Source organism: Vipera berus (genome assembly GCF_964194415.1).
Source record: "Vipera berus genome assembly, chromosome: 4".
Lineage (NCBI taxonomy): Eukaryota > Metazoa > Chordata > Lepidosauria > Squamata > Viperidae > Vipera > Vipera berus.
In genome coordinates this window covers 73,990,399-74,010,039 of record NC_138206.1, presented here as the reverse complement: position 1 = coordinate 74,010,039, position 19,641 = coordinate 73,990,399, and the positions used below count along the sequence as shown (strand labels likewise).

General features: G+C 35.9%; 1 protein-coding gene across 1 annotated transcript in view; it reads right to left on the bottom strand.

Moving 5' to 3' along the window:
• Nucleotides 1-19,641, bottom strand: part of MID1 (midline 1) — a 269,028-nt gene that overhangs the window by 199,488 nt on the left and 49,899 nt on the right. The window contains exon 2 of the mRNA XM_081327462.1: nt 14,759-15,474. Within this exon, the coding sequence (XP_081183588.1) occupies nt 14,759-15,418 (660 nt within the window). The 5' untranslated portion in view covers nt 15,419-15,474. The remainder of the gene's footprint in view (nt 1-14,758; nt 15,475-19,641) is intronic.

Sequence of the window (19,641 nt, the reverse complement as noted above, 5' to 3'; positions counted from 1 at the left end):
GGTATGCTAGACATAATACTTTTTGCAATGCCAATAAACCAGGTAGATGGTTAGCTTATTTGTTAAGGAAGAAGCAAAGGGCTTCTAATATAGATAGAATAGAACATAAGGGTAAGGTAGTGTATCAGCAGAGTCTTATTAAGAAGACTTTTGTTGATTTTTACTCTAAGTTATATGCTAGAGATAAGATTAGTGAGGCAGATATTGATGTATATTTGATGAATGCTAATATTCCTGTTCTTACACAAGAACAAAAGGAAGAGATGAATCAATTGATAACTGAGGAAGAAATTTTTTCAGCAATTAAACAATTGAAAGTGGGTAAGGCGCCAGGTACGGATGGATTGACTGCTGTGTATTATAAAAAAATTACAGTTAGAGATGGTAAAGCCATTAAGGGAATTGTTTCAGACAATTCAAATGGGAGGAGGGGTGCCCCCGTCCTGGAAAACTGCTTTTATTTCTCTGATTCCGAAGGAAGACCAGGATGTCACCCAAGCAAAAAATTATAGGCCAATATCACTTTTGAATACGGACTACAAGATATTTGCTAAGGTTCTAGCTAACAGATTAATGAGGGTATTGCAACAAGTAATTCACGGTGACCAAACTGGGTTTATAAGTGGTAGACAAATGAAGAACAATGTGAGGCATATAGTTGATTTGTTGGAATTTTTGGAAAGAAACAATCAGATCCCTGCAGCGCTGATCTTTTTGGATGCTGAAAAAGCCTTTGATCAATTGGATTGGCAATTTTTGTTGAAAGTATTAGATAAAATGAATTTTGGGGATAAATTTTTACAACCAATTAGGGCACTATATCAAAAGCAAACAGCCCGTATAATAGTTAATAATAGTTTGACGGAAGTGTGTAATATTGAAAAGGGCACAAGGCAGGGGTGCCCGTTGTCACCTTTACTATTTGTTTTAACATTGGAGATATTATTGATTAAAATACGGGACTTGGAAAAAATTAGGGGAATTCAAATAAGAGATCAGGATTATAGACTGAGGGCGTTTGCAGACGATCTGGTTGTTACGGTAACTCAGCCTGAAGATTCAGTTGTAGATCTGATGGAGATAATAATGCAATATGGGAAAGTTTCTGGATTCAAGGTTAATATAAAAAAAACTAAAATGTTGTCTAAGAATATGACAGTATCACAAAAGGCTGTTTTAGAAGAGCTAACGGGATTTGAAATTGTTAAAAGGGTTAAATATTTGGGGATATATTTGTCACTCTCAAATGTAAAGTTATATAAAAATAATTATGAAAAGTTATGGGAAAAAGTTCAAAAAGAATTGGATAGCTGGAACAAATTACAATTATCTTTATTGGGAAGAATTGCAGCAGTGAAAATGAATGTTTTGCCGAAATTTTTATTTTTATTTCAAATGATACCTATTCTTAAAAAGGATTCAAACTTGGAGGAATGGCAAAAGGGTATTAATAAATTTGTTTGGGCAGGGAAAAGTCCACGAGTTAAATTTAAGATTATGCAGGATACGCGTGAGAGAGGTGGTCTTAAAATGCCTAATCTTAAATTATACTATGAAGCTGCTGCTTTGTCAGCGATAAGTGATTGGATTAATTTAACTCAGGTGAGATTATTAAATCTTGAAGGCCATGATTTGTTATTTGGTTGGCATGCATATTTATTGTATGATAAGAAGGTGGATAATGTGTTCAAGGTACATATTTTAAGACATGCTCTGTTGCGAGTTTGGAAAAAGTATAGACATAAGTTAAATTATAAGATACCTATATGGGCAATACTGAAACACGCAATAGAAAATATAAGTGTTGGGTTTAAACATGATGTGACTACATATAAGGAAATTTTAAGTTTAGAAAGGAATGTATGGCATTTAAAGCCGTATAATATCTTAAGAGAAGAAAAGATTGTACAAACTTGGTTTCAGTATGGGCAACTACAGGCCAGGTGGAAAGAAGACCAGAAAATTGGTTTTTCAATGACTGATGAAAATCTGGTAAAGCAAATTAGAGATCAAGGTCAAGCACATATTAAAATGATATATCTTGCATTGATAGAAATTGATTCAGAGACAGAACTTGTTAAAGACTGTATGATAAAGTGGGCTCAGAATTTTCAAGAAGTCATTACAATGGATACTTGGGAAAAGATTTGGGTGAGAAACGTAAAATTTACGCAAGCTCAAAACTTGAGAGAGAACTTTTATAAAATGTTTTATAGGTGGCACTTAGATCCTAAAATATTAGCAAGTATGTATCCGAACTGCCAGCCTAAATGTTGGAGGTGGTGTCGTGAAGATGCAACGTATTTTCATATATGGTGGACCTGTAAAAAGGTTAAAGCTTTTTGGATTAAAATCTGGTGGAACATGCAAAAGATATTTAAGAAAAGGATAAAGTTTTGTCTGCAATTGTTTTTACTGGGCATTATTACTGATACTACTGTTGTGGACACTAAGTTGATGTTGAATTTAATTATGGCAGCAAGACTTTTAGTAGGGCAATATTAGAAGAAGGAAGAACTGCCGACTATAGAAGAATGGACTTTAAAAGTTTCCAACCTGGCGGAAATGGCAAAGATTTCAGCGTACTTGAAAGACCATTCACAACAGAGATATATTGTGGAGTGGAAAAAATGGATTGATTATATCCAGAATATATATGGGACTAAAAAGTTTCACCTTGCATTTGAATAAGTATTGATGTGATATTTATATTGCTTGTAGTTATTTTATAAGAGTTAAAGTGCGATAAATTTAATAGTTTATTGTAGTTTGCATAAGGTAGATTATGATTGTTTGTATTTTTATACCTTGTATTCAGCTCTGGGAAGTCGGGGAGGGGGGAGGGAGGGGGAAGGGAGGGAGGTGTTGGGGAGGGTTGGGGAGGGGGGAGGGGGTTGGGAGGGGTTTTGTTTTGTTATAAAAAATGTATTGTAAAACTTTTCAATAAAAAAAAGAAACAAACTCAAATTCAAACTGTAAATATAATTAATATTTTATTGGGACAGAACTTAACAGAAGAAATAGAACAATCAAATACATTGGCAGAAGAATTAAATATTGAACAAATACAGGTTTTTGAAAATTGTAACGGAGAAAATATGGAAGGAAGTTTATTTGGACCAGGACAATTATATCAAGAGGTGAAAATAATTAGAAGATTTGGTGCTGTTGGCAGATTCTTCAATCCTTCAAAGGTGGAGACTGGAGGGCCACTTCAACATGATATAGTAATACAAGAATGCTTTGATGACCCTGAGGCAAAGAAGTGTAAAATGACATGGCAAAGGAAGAAAGCAAGAATAAGATTAAAGAAATATGAACATTTTTAAGAGGCCAGAAATAGATAATATTAAAATAGACAGGATTGTATTGGGATTATGAGAGATTGTTTTGATGAGTAGATAAAAATACTGATTAACTAAAAAAATAAAAATAAAATAAAAATAAAATACAGATGTATGAATACTAACATTGAAATATTGAGTTTTTTAAATGATATGGGTTAAAATGTAGATATGCTAAAATGATAGAATGTAACTAATATACTTGGATGTAGAGACATGAAAGGATGTATTAAATGTTGAAATGAAGAAATTTTGGTTAATTTTTAATATGTGGAAACAATAAATGAGAAACAAGAATATTATATTGTCCTCCTTTGTTTTTTGGTTTTTTTTCCACTCCTCTTTACAAATTGGTATTTTAATATTCTAAATATTGTATAATTGATATGGATATGGAAATGAGATAAATAAGAACTGGATTACATTACCAGATATTGAAGAAAATTGTGTAAAGGGAAAGGAGGTTATTTAGCAATATGAAAATGAGAAGTCTTAAACGTTTTAATTTCAATATCAATGTAAACTTAAAGCTAGAAAAATAGATGAGGTGTTTGATGTGTTAAAGATGGAATGTTAAAATATGAAATGTACTAAAAGATATATAGATAGATAGATAGATAGATAGATAGATAGATAGATAGATAGATAGATAGATAGATAGAGATAGATAGATGATAGATAGATAGATAGATAGATAGATAGATAGATAGATAGATAGATAGATAGATAGATAGATAGATAGATAGATAGATAGATAGATAGATAGATAGATAGATAATGACTGATGGGTAGCAATAAGAAATATATTAATTTAAATAAGAGATAGTATGTATTAAAGGGAAAAAGAGAGAGGAAGTATTGATTATAACTTGGAAATTTGTAATAATATGTATTTGTCTCAAATGGAATTATTGTAACCTGGACACCATGTTGCTTTTTAAAGATATTATTGTAATAATGGAAAACTAATAAAAATATATATACAAAAAAAGAAAGTCACAGCTGTCATAGTCTTCATCCACCACTATTTGTTTTTCAATTTCCAAAATGAACAATTGTCTTTAGAATCAGAATTTTAAGCATTCAACAATTTTAGATTTATCAAATTTAAGTTTTAAATTTCAGGTTTTATATTTATTTCACTTCCATATATTTTGATCCTTCATAAAAAGATTAATTCACTGGGGCTTCCGGATGGCAAGGCGACGCCGGAGGCAGCCATTTCTTGGCTGTCAGCCTCGCGGCTCCGTAGAGCCGCCGAAAACAGCGCCAATCAGCTGTTCTGTGGCTCGGAAGCCCCCACCTCGGGAGAAGAGGAGGGGGTGAGCGTCCAGGTAGGGGTAGAGCTCTCCAGGGCCGCCAGAACTTAGAGTTTTGGTGGTGGAAGGATCGAGCCCCCCCAAAGCCTGGGCATGCTCCGGACTGCGAGGCGCCTCTGCTCCGGGTTTTTTGGAGCAGAACAGGGCGTTCGCAACCATCCCTGCTAGCAAGGAAGAGCTTTTGAGAACGAGGACGCAGGCAGAGCGATGCAGGAGATTTTGGTGAAGATGATGTTTTGATCTTTAACTCAATGGACTTTGCTGAATCTGTAAGTGAAAGTGCGTAGTTAACAATAGAGGGTGAAAATGGTGGCTATATCTTCTAAAGTTCCTGCCCTGAGGCAGCAGTCTTCGGTGAAAACTTCATTGTCCTCTGCATCTGAATCTGTATCAGCTTTTACAGCAAAAGATTTGCAGAATCTGTTGCAAGAGACTATGGAAAAGCAAATGCAGCAATTTGTTGAGATAATGGAGAAAAAGTTGGAGAAGTTTACAGAGAAATTAACAGAAATGAGAGCAGACATCACATCTGCAATACAAAGCATGGTTAAAAGTATTGAGATTTTGGATGAAAGAGTGGAAGATCTTGCTCAAAATGATATTAGATTGGAAGCCAAAATGACAGAAACTGAAAATGTGATAGAGAAAATGGATTATGATTTGATTTCGACACAGTATTATCAGATGGAATTTGCTTTAAGGATTAGAGGTCTGAAAGAAAATCCTAAGGAAAATTTGAAGAAAATGGTTTCTGAGGCTTTGGAAGGGGTGTTGAAGCGACCAGCAGATGAAATAATGCAAGATATAGATAAAATCTTCCGTGTTAATTCGTGGATCGCAAGACAAAGGAAACTACCCAGAGATGTGGTGGTTTATTTTACAAAGAGAATGATTAGAAATGAAGTTATCCAGGCCTCCTACAATATTGATTTTGTAATTGCTGAGCAAAAAGTTCTGATTTTAAAAGAGATCCCTGCAAAGATTTTAAGAAAAAGGAAGGAATTTGCTTTTTTGACACAAGAATTGAGACGACGTGATATCAAGTTTAGATGGCAAATACCAGTGGGTATGGTGGTGACCTATGAAGGTACGAGGTATTGTTTTACCACGGAGATTCAGGCACGTGATTTCTACAGTAATGTTTTAAAAGCAGTCCCCATACCATCTTTGGAATCTACAAAGAAAAAAGGTGAGAGAGAGTCTCAACGTTCCAGAGAGAACCCGCAAGTTGCTGAAGGGTTAACGCAGACAGATGTGAAAGATACAGGAGTGGGTCAAATTTCATTATCACTGGAGAAGGCCAGAAATTGGAAGAGACGTGCTACTTCTGGACGAATGAATCAAGCCTGAAGATTTAGTCACATAACTGTAAGAGACTATAATGTAATAAGGATTATGAGAATTGGAATTGCTAGAAGGACTAAATATTTGGGGATATATTTTTTACCCTTATAAAATAATTATGTAATATTTTGTGTTGTTTTAGTTTTAAGATGATTATGAAAAGTTAATTGGGAAGATTTGTAGTAGTGTTTATTGATATTCTGTAGGTTATGATTTGTTATTTGGATGAAAAATTTTAAGCTTTTAGTTGGATAGAAGAATAGTTTTATAAAATTGATATAAATTGTTTTCTTTGTGATTGAAGCTAACTTGTAATATTTTATGAGTAATATTGGAATAGGTAATAGAATATAAGAATGATGTGATTATATAAAAAAATTTTAAGTTTGGAAAGTAATCTATGGTATTTTAAGTGGTATAACACATTAGGATAATGTGAATTTAAAGCTTAGTTGGAATGAGGAATAGTTTTAGACAATTGATATAAATTGGTTTATTTGGGATTGTTTTTATTGGGTATCAGATTGGAAGGTATTATTTTGTATTTGAACAATACAATGATATGATATATATATGTATGTTTGGAATTTACCTATATGAGTTAAAGTTTGATAGTTTGAATAGTTTAGGATTGTTTGTGTAAGTTAGATCATGATTGTTTGTATTTTTATACCCTGTGTTTTGGTATTAGATTGGAAAGTATTATTTTGTATTAGTTAAAGTTCGGTAGTTTAAATAGTTTAGGATTGTTTGCGTAAGTTAGATTATGATTGTTTGTATTTTTATACCCTGTATTTTGCTCTGGGAAGCGGGGGGGAGGGAAAAGGGAGGGAGGGGTTGGGGAGGGTTGGGGAGGGGGAAGAGGGTGGGAGGGGAGGGGGTTGGGAGGTTTTTTTTTCTTTTTTTGGTTTGTTAAAGATAAAATGTATTGTAAAACTTTTTAATAAAAAAAAAGATTAATTCACTGCTTCCGTTAGTATAAGGGGGGTATTTTTCTTCCTGGGGATCTTTTCCAGGAAATTAAATATAGAAAAGAAAAGATAAGATCAAATTCCTCACTGTTGTGCTGGTTAGTACTTTTGGACTTCAGTTGCAAGTAGCTTGGGCTGGTTGATGAAGGATGGCCAGCCTTTCTCCTGTTGGGTTAGAAGGCTTTCCCCAAGTTGAACAGAACAACCGGCGCCATTCCAGAATGGCCGTGGCACCCTTCTTTCTTCGCCGCCTCTCCAGGGCAACTTAGACCCATTTAGTGTCCCCTGGCAGGACGAAATTAGCCGCATGGGTGCGAAAAACCACAAGCCCATGACCGGTCACTATCATGCAAAACCCGAAGTCCCCTATTTTATTAGTCTTTTAGTCTCTTTCACAACAAAAAAAGACTTGTAGCATATTATCCCAAATATTTGGGGGCTTAGAATCCAAGAAACCCTGTGCCACAAATAATCACAATAATAGTAGTGGCAGCAACAAGACTCACTGTAAATGGTAATCAACAATAAAAAACAACATCATTTTTGGTAGTTATTAATAAATCAGGTAAATTAGCTTTTAACAAGCCTCTGGTGTTCTGATTATTGGTAGTCCTCAATTTATGACTAGTCACTTAATAACTGTTTGAAGTTATGATGGACTGCCCCCCCCCCCAAGGTACTTACAACCCAAATTTAAAGTTCTGATGGCCACCCCTGCTCTGCAGTCATTTGATCACATTACAGGCATTTAGCAATTTATGACTTTTTTGTCCAAAGCTCATATTTACTTCTGGGTTTGGGGCAAACACCCATACATTGTGGACAATGAGTTTGCTTAACAATTGGAGCCTTCATTTAATGACTGTGGCATTCATTCACTACTGCATTTGCTTAAGAACCGCCACAAAAAAGGTCATAAAATCAGTCACAATCACATGAAGATCCACTTAATGACTGGCATGACTTACAACCATAATTCTGAACTCAATTACAGTGTAAGTCAAGGAGGACCTGTAAAAGGTATATCTTTCACATCCTAGAAGAAGACAATGACAAACTTCTTTTTGTACTTCTGCCAAGAAAACTGCATGGACTTCTTAGCATCAAATTTCACAAGTTATATAAAATCTATTCCATTCTTGTATAGGACAGTGAGTGCATTTACTTCACTCAACATAAGCAAAAGATAAAAAGCTCCAAATTTAGAAATTATCTTTTAAAACCAATCCAAAATGCATGAATCGCAGCAACATTCATTTACCATAAAGATGTAACTATATTTTGATTACAGAAAAATATAATGCTAATTTGAATTTATTTGTATTATTCATTCCTTATCATTCAGGAACTGTCATCTAGTCATTATCCTCAATGTAACAGTCACACTGAATGGTCCAACTCAGTACTCGAACAATACTTAAGATGCTTTATTAATTTCCAGCAAATGAACTGGACAGAACTACTCCCTTTTGCAGAAGTTGCCTACAATAACACAGTCCACTCTAACACAGGCTACACTCCCTTTCAGGTAGCCACTGGTCAAAGTTTCAACCCTATGCCAGAACTAACCTTAAATGAAGCAGCAATCCCATCACTGAAAGAATGGATAGCACAATTACAAAACACCTGGCCAGTAGTTAGGAAAGCCCTGGACGAAACTAGACAAGCATATAAAACACAAGGGGATAAAAGGAGAGTCGAACCTAAACCATTCATTGTAGGAGAAACAGTATATTTGTCTACAAAAAAATCCCTTGTTGTTGTTGTTAGTTGCGAAGTCATGTCCGACCCATTGCAACCCCATGGACAATGTTCCTCCAGGCCCTCCTGTCCTTTACCATCTTCTGAAGTCCATTTAAGCTCACACGTACTGCTTCAGTGACTCCATCCAGCCACCTCATTCTCTGTTGTCCCTCAACCTTCTCTTGCCCTCAACCTTTCCCAGCATTAGGCTCTTCTCCAGTGAGTCCTTCCTTCTCATTAGGTGGCCAAAGTATTTGAGTTTTAGCTTCAGGATCTGGCCTTCTAAAGAGCAGTCAGGGTTGATCTCTAGGACTGACCGGTTTGATCGCCTTGCAGTCCAAGGAACTCGCAGGAGTCTTCTCCAGCACCATAGTTCAAAGGCCTCAATACTTTGGCGCTCAGACATTCTTATGGTCCAGCTTTCACAGCCATACATTGCAACTGGGAAGACCATAGCCTTGACTATACACACTTTTGTTGGCAGGGTGATGTCTCTGCTTTTTAGTGTGCTGTCTAGATTTGCCATGTTTTCCTTCCCAGGAGCAAGAATCTTTTAATTTATTGGCTACAGTCCCCGTCTGCGGTGATCTTGGAGCCCAGGAAAATAAAATCTGTCACTACTTCAATTTCTTCCCCATCTATTTGCCAGGAATTGAGAGGGCCGGATGCCATGATCTTGCTTTTCTTAATGTTAAGTTTCAAGACAACTTTTGCACACTCCTTATTTATTTCTCATGATGTGCTCTGCATATAAGTTAAACAGGCAGGGTGACAGTATACAGCCTTGCTGGACTCCTTTCCCAATTTTGAACCAATCAGTGGTTCCGTGTCCAGTTCTCACTGTTGCTTCTTGTCCTGCATATAGGTTTCTCTAGAGACAAATAAGGTGGTCTGGTACTCCCATCTCTTTAAGAACTTGCCACAATTTGTTGTGATCCACACAATCAAATGCTTTAGCATAGTCAATGAAGCAGAAGTAGATGTTTTTCTGAAACTCCCTAGCTTTCTCCATGATCCAGCATATGTTGGCAATTTGATCTCTAGTTCCTCTGTCTCTTGGAAATCCTGCCTGTACTTCTGGTAGTTCTCGATCCACATACTGCTGGAGTCTAGCTTGTAGGATTTTAAGCATAACTTTACTAGCCTGTGAAATGAGTGCAATGGTGCGATAGTTTGAACATTCTTTGGCACTGCCTTTCTTTGGAATTGGAATGTAAACTGATCTTTTCCAATCCTGTGGCCACTGTTGAGTTTTCCAAATTTGCTGGCAAATTGAGTGTAGCACTTTTACTGCATCGTCTTTTAAGATTTTGAATAGCTCAGCTGGAATACTGTCACCTCCACTAGCTTTGTTGTTGTTCAGCTTTCCTAAGGCCCATTTCACTTCACATTCTAGGATGTCTGGCTTGAGATCAGTGACCACCTCATGTTATCAGGGATGTTAAGCTTGTTCTTGTATAGTTCTTCTGTGTAATTTTGCCACCTCTTCTTAATCTCTTCTGCCTCTGTTAGGTCCCTGCCATTTTGGTCCTTTATCATGCCCATTTTTGCATGAAACGTTCCCTTCATCTCTCCAATTTTCTTGAAGAGATCTCTGGTACTCACTATTCTATTGTTTTCTTCTATTTCTTTGCACTATTCATTTAAGAAGGCATCGTTATCTCTTCTAGCTATTCTCTGGAATTCTGCATTCAATTGAGCATATCTTTCTTTTTCTCCCTTGCCTTTCGCTTCCCTCCTTTCCTCAGCTATTTGCAAAGCTCCCTGAAACAGCCATTTTGCTTTCTTGCATTTCTTTTTCTTTGGGATGGTTTAGTTGCTACCTATTGTACAATGTTGCAAACCTCTGTCCATAGTTCTTCAGGCACTCTGTCTATCAGATCTAATTCCTTAAATCTATTTGTCACCTCTACTGTATATTGAACAGGGATATGATTTAATTCATACCTGAGTGGCCTAGTGCTTTTCCCTACTTTCTTCAGTTTAAGCCTAAATTTTGCAACAAGAAACTCGTGGTCTGAGCCACAGTCAGCTCCTGGTATTGTTTTTACTGACTGTATAGAGCTTCTCCATCTTTGGCTGCAGAGCACATAGTCAATCTGATTTCTGTGTTGACTGTCTGGTGATGTCCATGTGTAGAGCCGTCTCTTGGGTTGTTGGAAAAGAGTGTTTGCTATGACGATCATATTATATTGACAAAATTCTATCAGCCTGTGCCCTGCTTCATTTTGTACTCCAAGGCCAAACTTGCCTGTTATTCCAGTTATCTTTTGGCTTCCTACTTTAGCATTCCAATCCCCCATGATGATAAGGACATCATTTTTAGTGTTAGTTCTATAAGGTGCTGTAGGGCTTCATAGAACTAGTCAATTTCATCCTCTTCAGCACTGGTGGTTGGGGCATAGTCTTGGACTATTGTGATATTGAATGGTTTGCCTTGGATTCAAACTGAGATTATTCTGTCATTTTGGGGATTGTATCCCAGTATTGTTTTTCCTACTCTTTTATTGACTATGAAGGCTACTCCATTTCTTCTGAGGGATTCTTGCCCGCAGTAGTATACCTGATGGTCATCTGAATTAAATTCACCCATTCCTGTCCATTTTAGTTTGGTGATTCCTAAGATGTTGATGTTCAGTCTTGTCATCTTTTGTTTGACCACGTCCAGCTTGCCTTGATTCATGGATCTTACATTCCAGGTTCCTATGGAGAAAAAATCTTTACAGCATCGGACTTTCCTTTCACCACCAGATACATCCACAGCTGAGCATCCTTTCGGCTTTGGCCCATTCACTTCATTCTTTCTGGTGCTACTAGCATTAGACCTCTGCCCTTCCCCAGTAGCATATTGGACACCTTCTGACTTGAGGGGCTCATCTTCCAGTATCATATCATTTTGCCTTTTGGTACTTTCCATGTGGTTTTCATGGCAAAGATACTGGAGTGGGTTGCCATTTCCTTCTCTAGTGGATCACGTTTTGTCAGAACTCTCTGGTATGACCTGTCCATCTTGGGTGGCCCTGCATGGCATAGCTCATAGCTTCATTGAATTACACAAGCCCCTTCACCACGACAAGGCAGTAATCTATGAAGCGGTAAAATCCCTACAGCCTTGTAAAAAAACTTGGTCCAAAATACCTTTCCTTTCCTTTCCTAATCAAAAGAATCATAAACCCAGTAACAGTAGAATTAGAACTACCCAAAACCCTCAAGCAAATACATCCATTTTTTCCATTGCAGATTGCTGAAAAGAGAACAACAGTCGCCCTTAAGATCAAAACTCCCCACCACTACCTCCAATCATGGTTGAAGGGGAACAACACTTTAAGAGAAAAGAAATCTTACATTCTAGGAAGTATCATGGGGCAACACAATACCTCGTAGCCTGGAAACACCTTCCCTCCTCACAAAACCAGTGGGTCCTCAGACGTCACGTCAGAGCACCCAAAGTATTAAAGAAGTTTCATACAGAATATCCCAAGAAGCCAGACTAATCTCTATACCTGCTTTTATTTTTCTACAGGTGGAACTCTCCTATTTTTAAGGGGGGTAGGATGTCAAAACCCATTCCTATTTTATTTCATTTCATTTCTATTTCATCCCACCTCTCCTGGGTTTTTACATGCTTCCAAGGGGGAGGGGGGATGTGCCTGCAGGGCATTACTTTCACTTCCTCCCCCTCGCTACAATGTAGTCCCTTATTTTGTTTATTGGGGCTGTATCCTGTTATTATCTCTCTCTCTGAACTCTATCCTTTAAACTGTCAATTGAGAACAAAGGAAGAGATAGGTATAGGTATAGAGATAGGTGCCTGGATTTTGTCTACACTCCCAGAGAAAGTTGTGAACAAGCCGCCGACTCTCACATGAGCTGGAGATGGGCCAATATTATTTCCTTGGTTCCTGCAACGGACTTAACACTTGGGGATTGGCTATCCCACGGGGGGGGCAGTCATTCTATGGGGTGGGGTCCTGCTTGGGGACACTATAACCTAATGTGTTGTGCGGGAAATCTCAGATCCTGTCTATTATGCCTGCTATCTCCTATTCTTAATAAAAGTTCCTGCTTGGAAGAAATTGTTTCCAAGAGTTCTGCTTTCTTAAGATGTGGGTTTGAAGTAGGTCCTGTGTGGCTAGCCCGTAAAGGCCTTAAAGATGAAAGAATAATGACATGTCTCCCTTCTTCACCTGACCTAAACCCTATTGAGAACATGTGGGCCCTTCTTAAAGGGGAGGTTTATGGTGAAGGAAAACAGTACATCTCTCTGAAGAGTGTCTGGGAGGCTGTGGTTGCTACTGCAAAAAACAACAATCTATGTTTGTTTATCAATGCGAACATGTGAATTTGCTACAAGAATGTTACTGTTATTTAAAAAGATGCTTCTTTTATTTACTAATTGTGTCCTGAGATATGTGATAGACACCTATAAGGTATAACTTAGCTGGTCCAGGAGGCATGCCAGAACTGCCTTTGTTACTCATGTAACAAGGAAGAGATTGAAATAAGATTTAAGTAATAGTATAGTAAGCTAGCTTGAACATGAACACAAAGCATACACAAATTATATCCTATTACAATTTATTTGAATTTATGCTTTAAAATGCATTTCTTTTAATCCTTAGGAGCTTTGCAAAGGACTAACAATAATGGAACATCTCAAAATTAAATAATCCAATCAATAAACACAATATGAACTTATGAACGTCTGCCAAGAAACATATATAAACCATGCAAATAATAAAATATTAAGATGATAAGTAATAGAAACTATGTAGTTGTCATCCAAGACCAATTTAAGGTAATTCAATTGCCTTAGATATCATGGAATTAACCACATATTTTCTGCCTAAATTATTACCTCTCATAATTAATTCTTATTGATGATAAATAATAATAATTAAATTATTATCTAAAAATTAAGTACAACTTTTAAAATAAATCTGTGCAAGCTATAGTCCAAACCAAACTGGCATTATTTATCTTTTAACAACTATATATTAAAACAAGGTTTTTGTGTACTTTGAAGAATGTTCCCAAAATCATTTTCTAATGAAACGCTGTAGATACACAAAATTATACATGTATGTGTGTCTATTTAGAGATAGAGATGTAAATGATATATAGATATAGACTGTTTCCAAGGTAAGAACCACAGTAGCCAAAGTTCACATCCTCCCCCTCCAGCGCCTACTGTAATTTTTTACAATCACAATAGCATTTTCTTAAGGGAACTGAAAGAACAGACTTTTTCCCCCCATTTTCTTTCTTAGTCTTCTGCTTTGCTTTTAATGTGACACCTAAAATAGCAGATGGATACTGTACAGGAATTACACTGTTCTACTTAAATCTGTTCCATACTACTGTAAAACCAGAGAAGCAGAATCCTAAGGACACTTTGCAATGAAATACGAGAATACTGATCTACTGTTGTATTTGGTGTTGTTTATAATGTGGAAAACCTATTAAGAAAATATCAAAAATACTATTCATGTGCATCCATAATGGAAAACTCATATAACAAGTTTGCTTGATTAGATTAGTAAGTAAGCAATGAAGGTGCCAAAGGTATTAACATTTCATCAATGGGATCAAACAAGTTCTTTCAACTGTCTGTCTGAACACTTTGAGACACATTAAACTTAGTAACCAGTGTAGATTGTTTTGTTAAAGTTACATTAATATCTTAAGGCATACATCTACATCTATAATTATTTGGGTAGTCTCAAAATATTTCAGTATGGATGTACAAACAACACCTTTTTAATTGGAAAAACTGAATCAAAGTTAAGTATATATAATATTTTCTTTAGCATTGGCATTTCAATTTCCTATACCAAAATCTAGAAGTTTGACATAGATTAATTTATTTCTAATTCAAAATCAATAATTTATATAGGGACCAGGTTCAGCAAATTCACATGTATGTTGAATACAAGAATTGCAAATGACTTGCAAATATTAGCCACACAAATAACGTAAAATCTTTCATTTCCTGGCACTATACTTCTTAGTATAAATAAATTAAGATGAAACTAACCTTTAATTTGTCATAGCGTTCACTTAGAGCTGCTACTTGGTGATCACGATGCCTCCCAACCAGTTTACACAAGGCACAGATTAACTGGTCGTCAGTCACACAATACATGTTAACTTTCTCATCTTCATGCTCCAGACACATCAATCCTCTGATATGTGAATCAGGAATAGGTTCAATCAAACGGTGTCCAGTAAATGGCTTCTTGTTTGGATGAGTTGTTTTTAGGCACTCCTCACAATAAGATACCTCACAAGTTACACAAGTCTTTATAGCCTCCTGAGCAGGATCTTGGTCACAGAACTGGCAGAGAACTTTTTCACTCGATGACATACTGTTGCTGTCAAGAGCTCGTTCTCGACGAGTTTCGCTGGGAGAATTGGGCCCACTCACAGAAGCTTTCTGAAATCTGTCTATAATATTCTGCAGTGTGACGTTGCGCTTCAGTCCTTCTAGACCCTGTTGACTGAGGGTGATGACATAACGACAAGTGGGGCACTGGAAGGCAGTGATAGATTCCACTGATTCGTTGGTAGCACACTGGGAGACCAAGATACGATGTGCACAGTTGAAACAGAGACTGTGAGCACAAGGAAGCAACAATGGATCCTCAAACAGCTCCAGACAGATAGGGCAGGTCAGTTCCGACTCCAGTGTTTCCATCTTCAAGCAAAGGTTTCTTGTGTCATCAGCAAAATCCAGGGAAGCCAATCAGCTATCTGAAAGCATAGTATAATATTCAATTAGACTGAAGAGGAAATTCTATTTCAAATGTCTTTTTCCAGTTATATTTTTACAGTTATTCAGCCATATTTTCATGCTAAAGATGACATGTTTTGAATCCATCTGTGTATTGAAGATATTTAAAAACCTTTTTTCTTGTATTTTTCCTTAAGCTTCTATTTCTATCTTTTACTGCAAGAAATCCAGACATTTTATAAACTTTGACATTATTTAAGATCTATACTGCAATGCAGTAAAGACAAATACTACTACCACAATGAAATCTGTTATTGCAATTCAACTCAACTGTACTATGAAATCAGCTAATCCCCTCCCCCGAAGGGTCTTAATGCAATTGGACCTTAGGAATAACACTGGAATCAGAAATGTGTCCATTCATTGACTGTTTATATCTTAAATTACAACTTTCAGATTCCATATTAATTTGTATTTGCAAAGGACAATGGTCACTAACTTGTGAGTATGTCATATCTGTCTCAAAAAGAATTTGTGACTATAAAACAAAATAATATGCAAACATTTAGAGCAAATAAATAGTGAAATGAAATAATATGCTGAAAGATATAGATTAGAAGGAGGAAAACTCATAATAATAAAAAGTGTGCTTCAGTGAGTCAGAAACCCGGCAAGAATATCATGTTATTCGCTAATCAGAGAACTTTTTAAAAAAGAAATCTCAGTTTGTCTTATTTTTTTTATTTACTACAGATAAGGAAGTGCCAAGAATTATTGTTCTTTCCAGCCACAAAGTACAAATACTGTTTTACTGTGTAAATATTGTTTTTAACAGCATTGCTGGTTAGCTAAAATGCAGTGTAAGTTGACAATTACTTTTCTCAGCAAGGAATTCAGGAACATGCAGCAGCCATTCCACCTCCTGAAAAAGATCAGCCCCTGAAATGACTGGAACTACATTTCATTTCCTCCTTCGTTGAAGATGTTACATGAAATGATTTTGAAAGAATTGCCCTACGTTATGCTTCTTCCCTAAGCTCTTGTCAAGATCTTGAACTGTTATAAGTAGACAGATCAGTGAACCATAAGCAAAAGCTCTGCTTCACATTTGCAGAAATCTACTTCTTAAGAGTACAGTCCATTTAAACTCTGTGGCTCGTTAAAAAGAGGACAGCTTCAGATGACCCAACTGCATACTCTGTAAGGTTGCCCTGTTGTGTGAACATCTTTCTTTTTATTTCCCTAAAATTAACACAGAAATCTTGATTCATAAAGAGTGAAGGGAACTCTAAATCTCTTTGAACAACCAGTATTTCCCCACAAATAAAGTGAGGGGCGGCAATGCCATGTGTAACTATACTAAACCATAATAGCAAAAAAAATTGTTCAACAATGGAGGACAGTTGCAAGTCAGACTCTAATGCTTATTCATAGTTACTTCATGATGAGGGAAAAAATTAGCTACAGAGGGACATGAAAAATGTGCCATTGTATTTCACACTTATTTGCCAAAAAGTTAGAGAATCTCAAATAGCCTCCAGTATGGATAACACTAGATTCAATAAACTTTATGTTGTCTGCTTTATTCATTCCCCACATTATTTTAACACTCCAAATCTCTTCCATAGAAGTCTTTAACCATATAAACTGGAAAAATCATTGGAGTATAGAGGGAATGGGGAGATAATATAGCTCTCTAATTAAAATAATAAGACATTCTTGAAATGATGCAAATTTATGGCATAGTAACTTTTAGTAATCCCATATTGATGTCTTAAACTAGCTTATTATTCACTGAATTACAGATTGGATCAGTTTCATGAGAAATTTGTGCAATAGCGTAATTGTATAGTGATTTCAATGGTATAACAAAACTGAATTAACAGCAATCACTCTGAATGAGACACAGAGTGTAATCATACACACAAAAAAGGAAATATTTCCAAGTGTTTCTTTAAGAAAAGACCTCTTAGGTAATCTGGGATCTCAAAGAAAATTCTACTAATGGAGATTTTACATAATTTATAGTGTACCGAACAAATACTACATGGTCTAGTATTTAATATTTATTTCTGTACTTCATTTTTCTGCTAAAGCTTCATCAGACAATTGGATTGTCAGTAATAATCATCCTGTATAAAAAGTTATTTCTCTTTCAGTGATGCTCTTGCATTTACATACAAATTAAATAAGGAAAAATATTTTTCTAAAATCTATATATATATATGTTTTTTTTCTCCCTCTCTGTATTTATACGTCTCACAGAAAGAGGGGTGGAGAGAGAAAGAGAGAGAAGTAGATACAAAGGCTTCCTTTATAAAACATTACTCTTCTGCATACAGAATTGTCTTTCTATTTTGTGCAGCTACTTGTACAGACTTTTATAGCCAAACAATTAGGAAACTACGTCAAGCAATTAATTGTTCTGCCTAGAGGAATGGATCAAAAAAGGAAAGTTGGTGTCTCTAAAGTGGATAAATACACTAGACTTACAGAACAATAAAACCAGATCTCTGTTGGTGCATCAAAGAAATTAAAAACTGCAACAACATTCGGTCATGAACTAATCTTTTCCTTAGCCATTACCCAGGACTGACTTTAGCATTCAGCAGACAGAAAAGAGGCGATGCTGTACAGTGTGGTCTGGCTCCTAAAACAAGCCTGCTGGAGTTTAAAGTAAAATGTGCTGTCCCGTACTTGACTAGAAGTGAGTTTCAGCTTCCGTATGCAAAATGCATGAATATCAGGCAGCAAAATATATGGCCTCTGCCCTGCCATCATAATAACCTCAAAAGGAAAGGATCCAAGTATTTCAAACGCATTGCTGTACATTTAAGTCCAAAGTTAATTTCCTCCCACCCAAATGATCTGGTTACTAGATGTGCCAAGAAATACTTTAAAGACTATAGTAATGTTTTTTAAGCCATAAAAATAATTTTATATAGGTTTGTTTTTTTAAAAAAAATATACATTTACCATAAATACTGATAACAATGATTTCTAAAAATAATTAAAATAAATCCCTAATTACTATGCAAAGATACAAGCCCATTCAAAGATACAGATATTAAATCAAGTGTTTGAGCAAACATGTTAAGAGGGATATTACAAAGCATGTCAGAGAATCAGTAATAAAAAAAATACTAACAACATCCTAATATTAAACAACCATTTTAAACAAACTTAATATCAGAGATACATTTCAGGTATCTAACACAGGTCTCCTATGGGATTTCAAGTAATGGTAGATTTAAAAAATTACAGAAAAATAAACTCAATGCCTTATTTAATAACTTTAACAAGGAATTATAGCCCTACAGACATCTGTAGCCCAACAGCTTTTCTAAACTCCATTAAATTTATTATAAAAAATCTGAACACAATATTATTCACATAATCACATTTAGAAATATTAAAAAGCTCTTTTGAACTAGTTCACCTATCTATAAAATAAAAGCAAAGTTCACAGTCAAAAGAAATAAAGCTTAGTCAACCCATTTTTGCCAATTTGTTTTTAAATTTTACAAATTTGTCTATGTTGAAAATCTCTTCATACTATCAGCTGCACAATACTCTATATACTCACCAATGGATTTCGACCTGAATATTTTAGCTGAAACATTGCTGATAAGTGAGCACGCTGATTCCTTGTCAGAAAGTGAAAAGCCAGAGAGATACAATGACCTCCTCTACTTGCAGTAATTCCAAATTTTTAGCACTGTAACTTGGAGACAGTTGATATTGAAGCACAACAGGAAAATCTATGCTACAATTCCAGGAAAGCCAGCTCCACCTAATTGCTGCTGTAAGAGTTTAAGGACTAAAAACTGCTCTGGAAGCAGGCTGGCTTTTGTTAATGACACAAAAGCAAACTCTCCTCTTTCTTTTTCAGTATTCAGCACCTATCATGTGAGAAAGCAGCAAGGGTCAGATTCTCTAACTGTGCATCGACAGAACCACCCAACATTGCTTGTAATAAGGCCACTGGGCTTGGCAGCTGCGTTATTTGAACAAGTAAAAACTCAGCCTGCTGTGTAATTAATCCAGGGTTGAATAATGAAGTTTCCTATAAAATACATGGCTAACATGAAGGAAGAGCTAAAACTTACTGAATAAAACCTGCTTGATCCATATTTGAAGTTTTTCATATTACTACATTGTTTGATTGGTTCCTTCTAAATACTGGT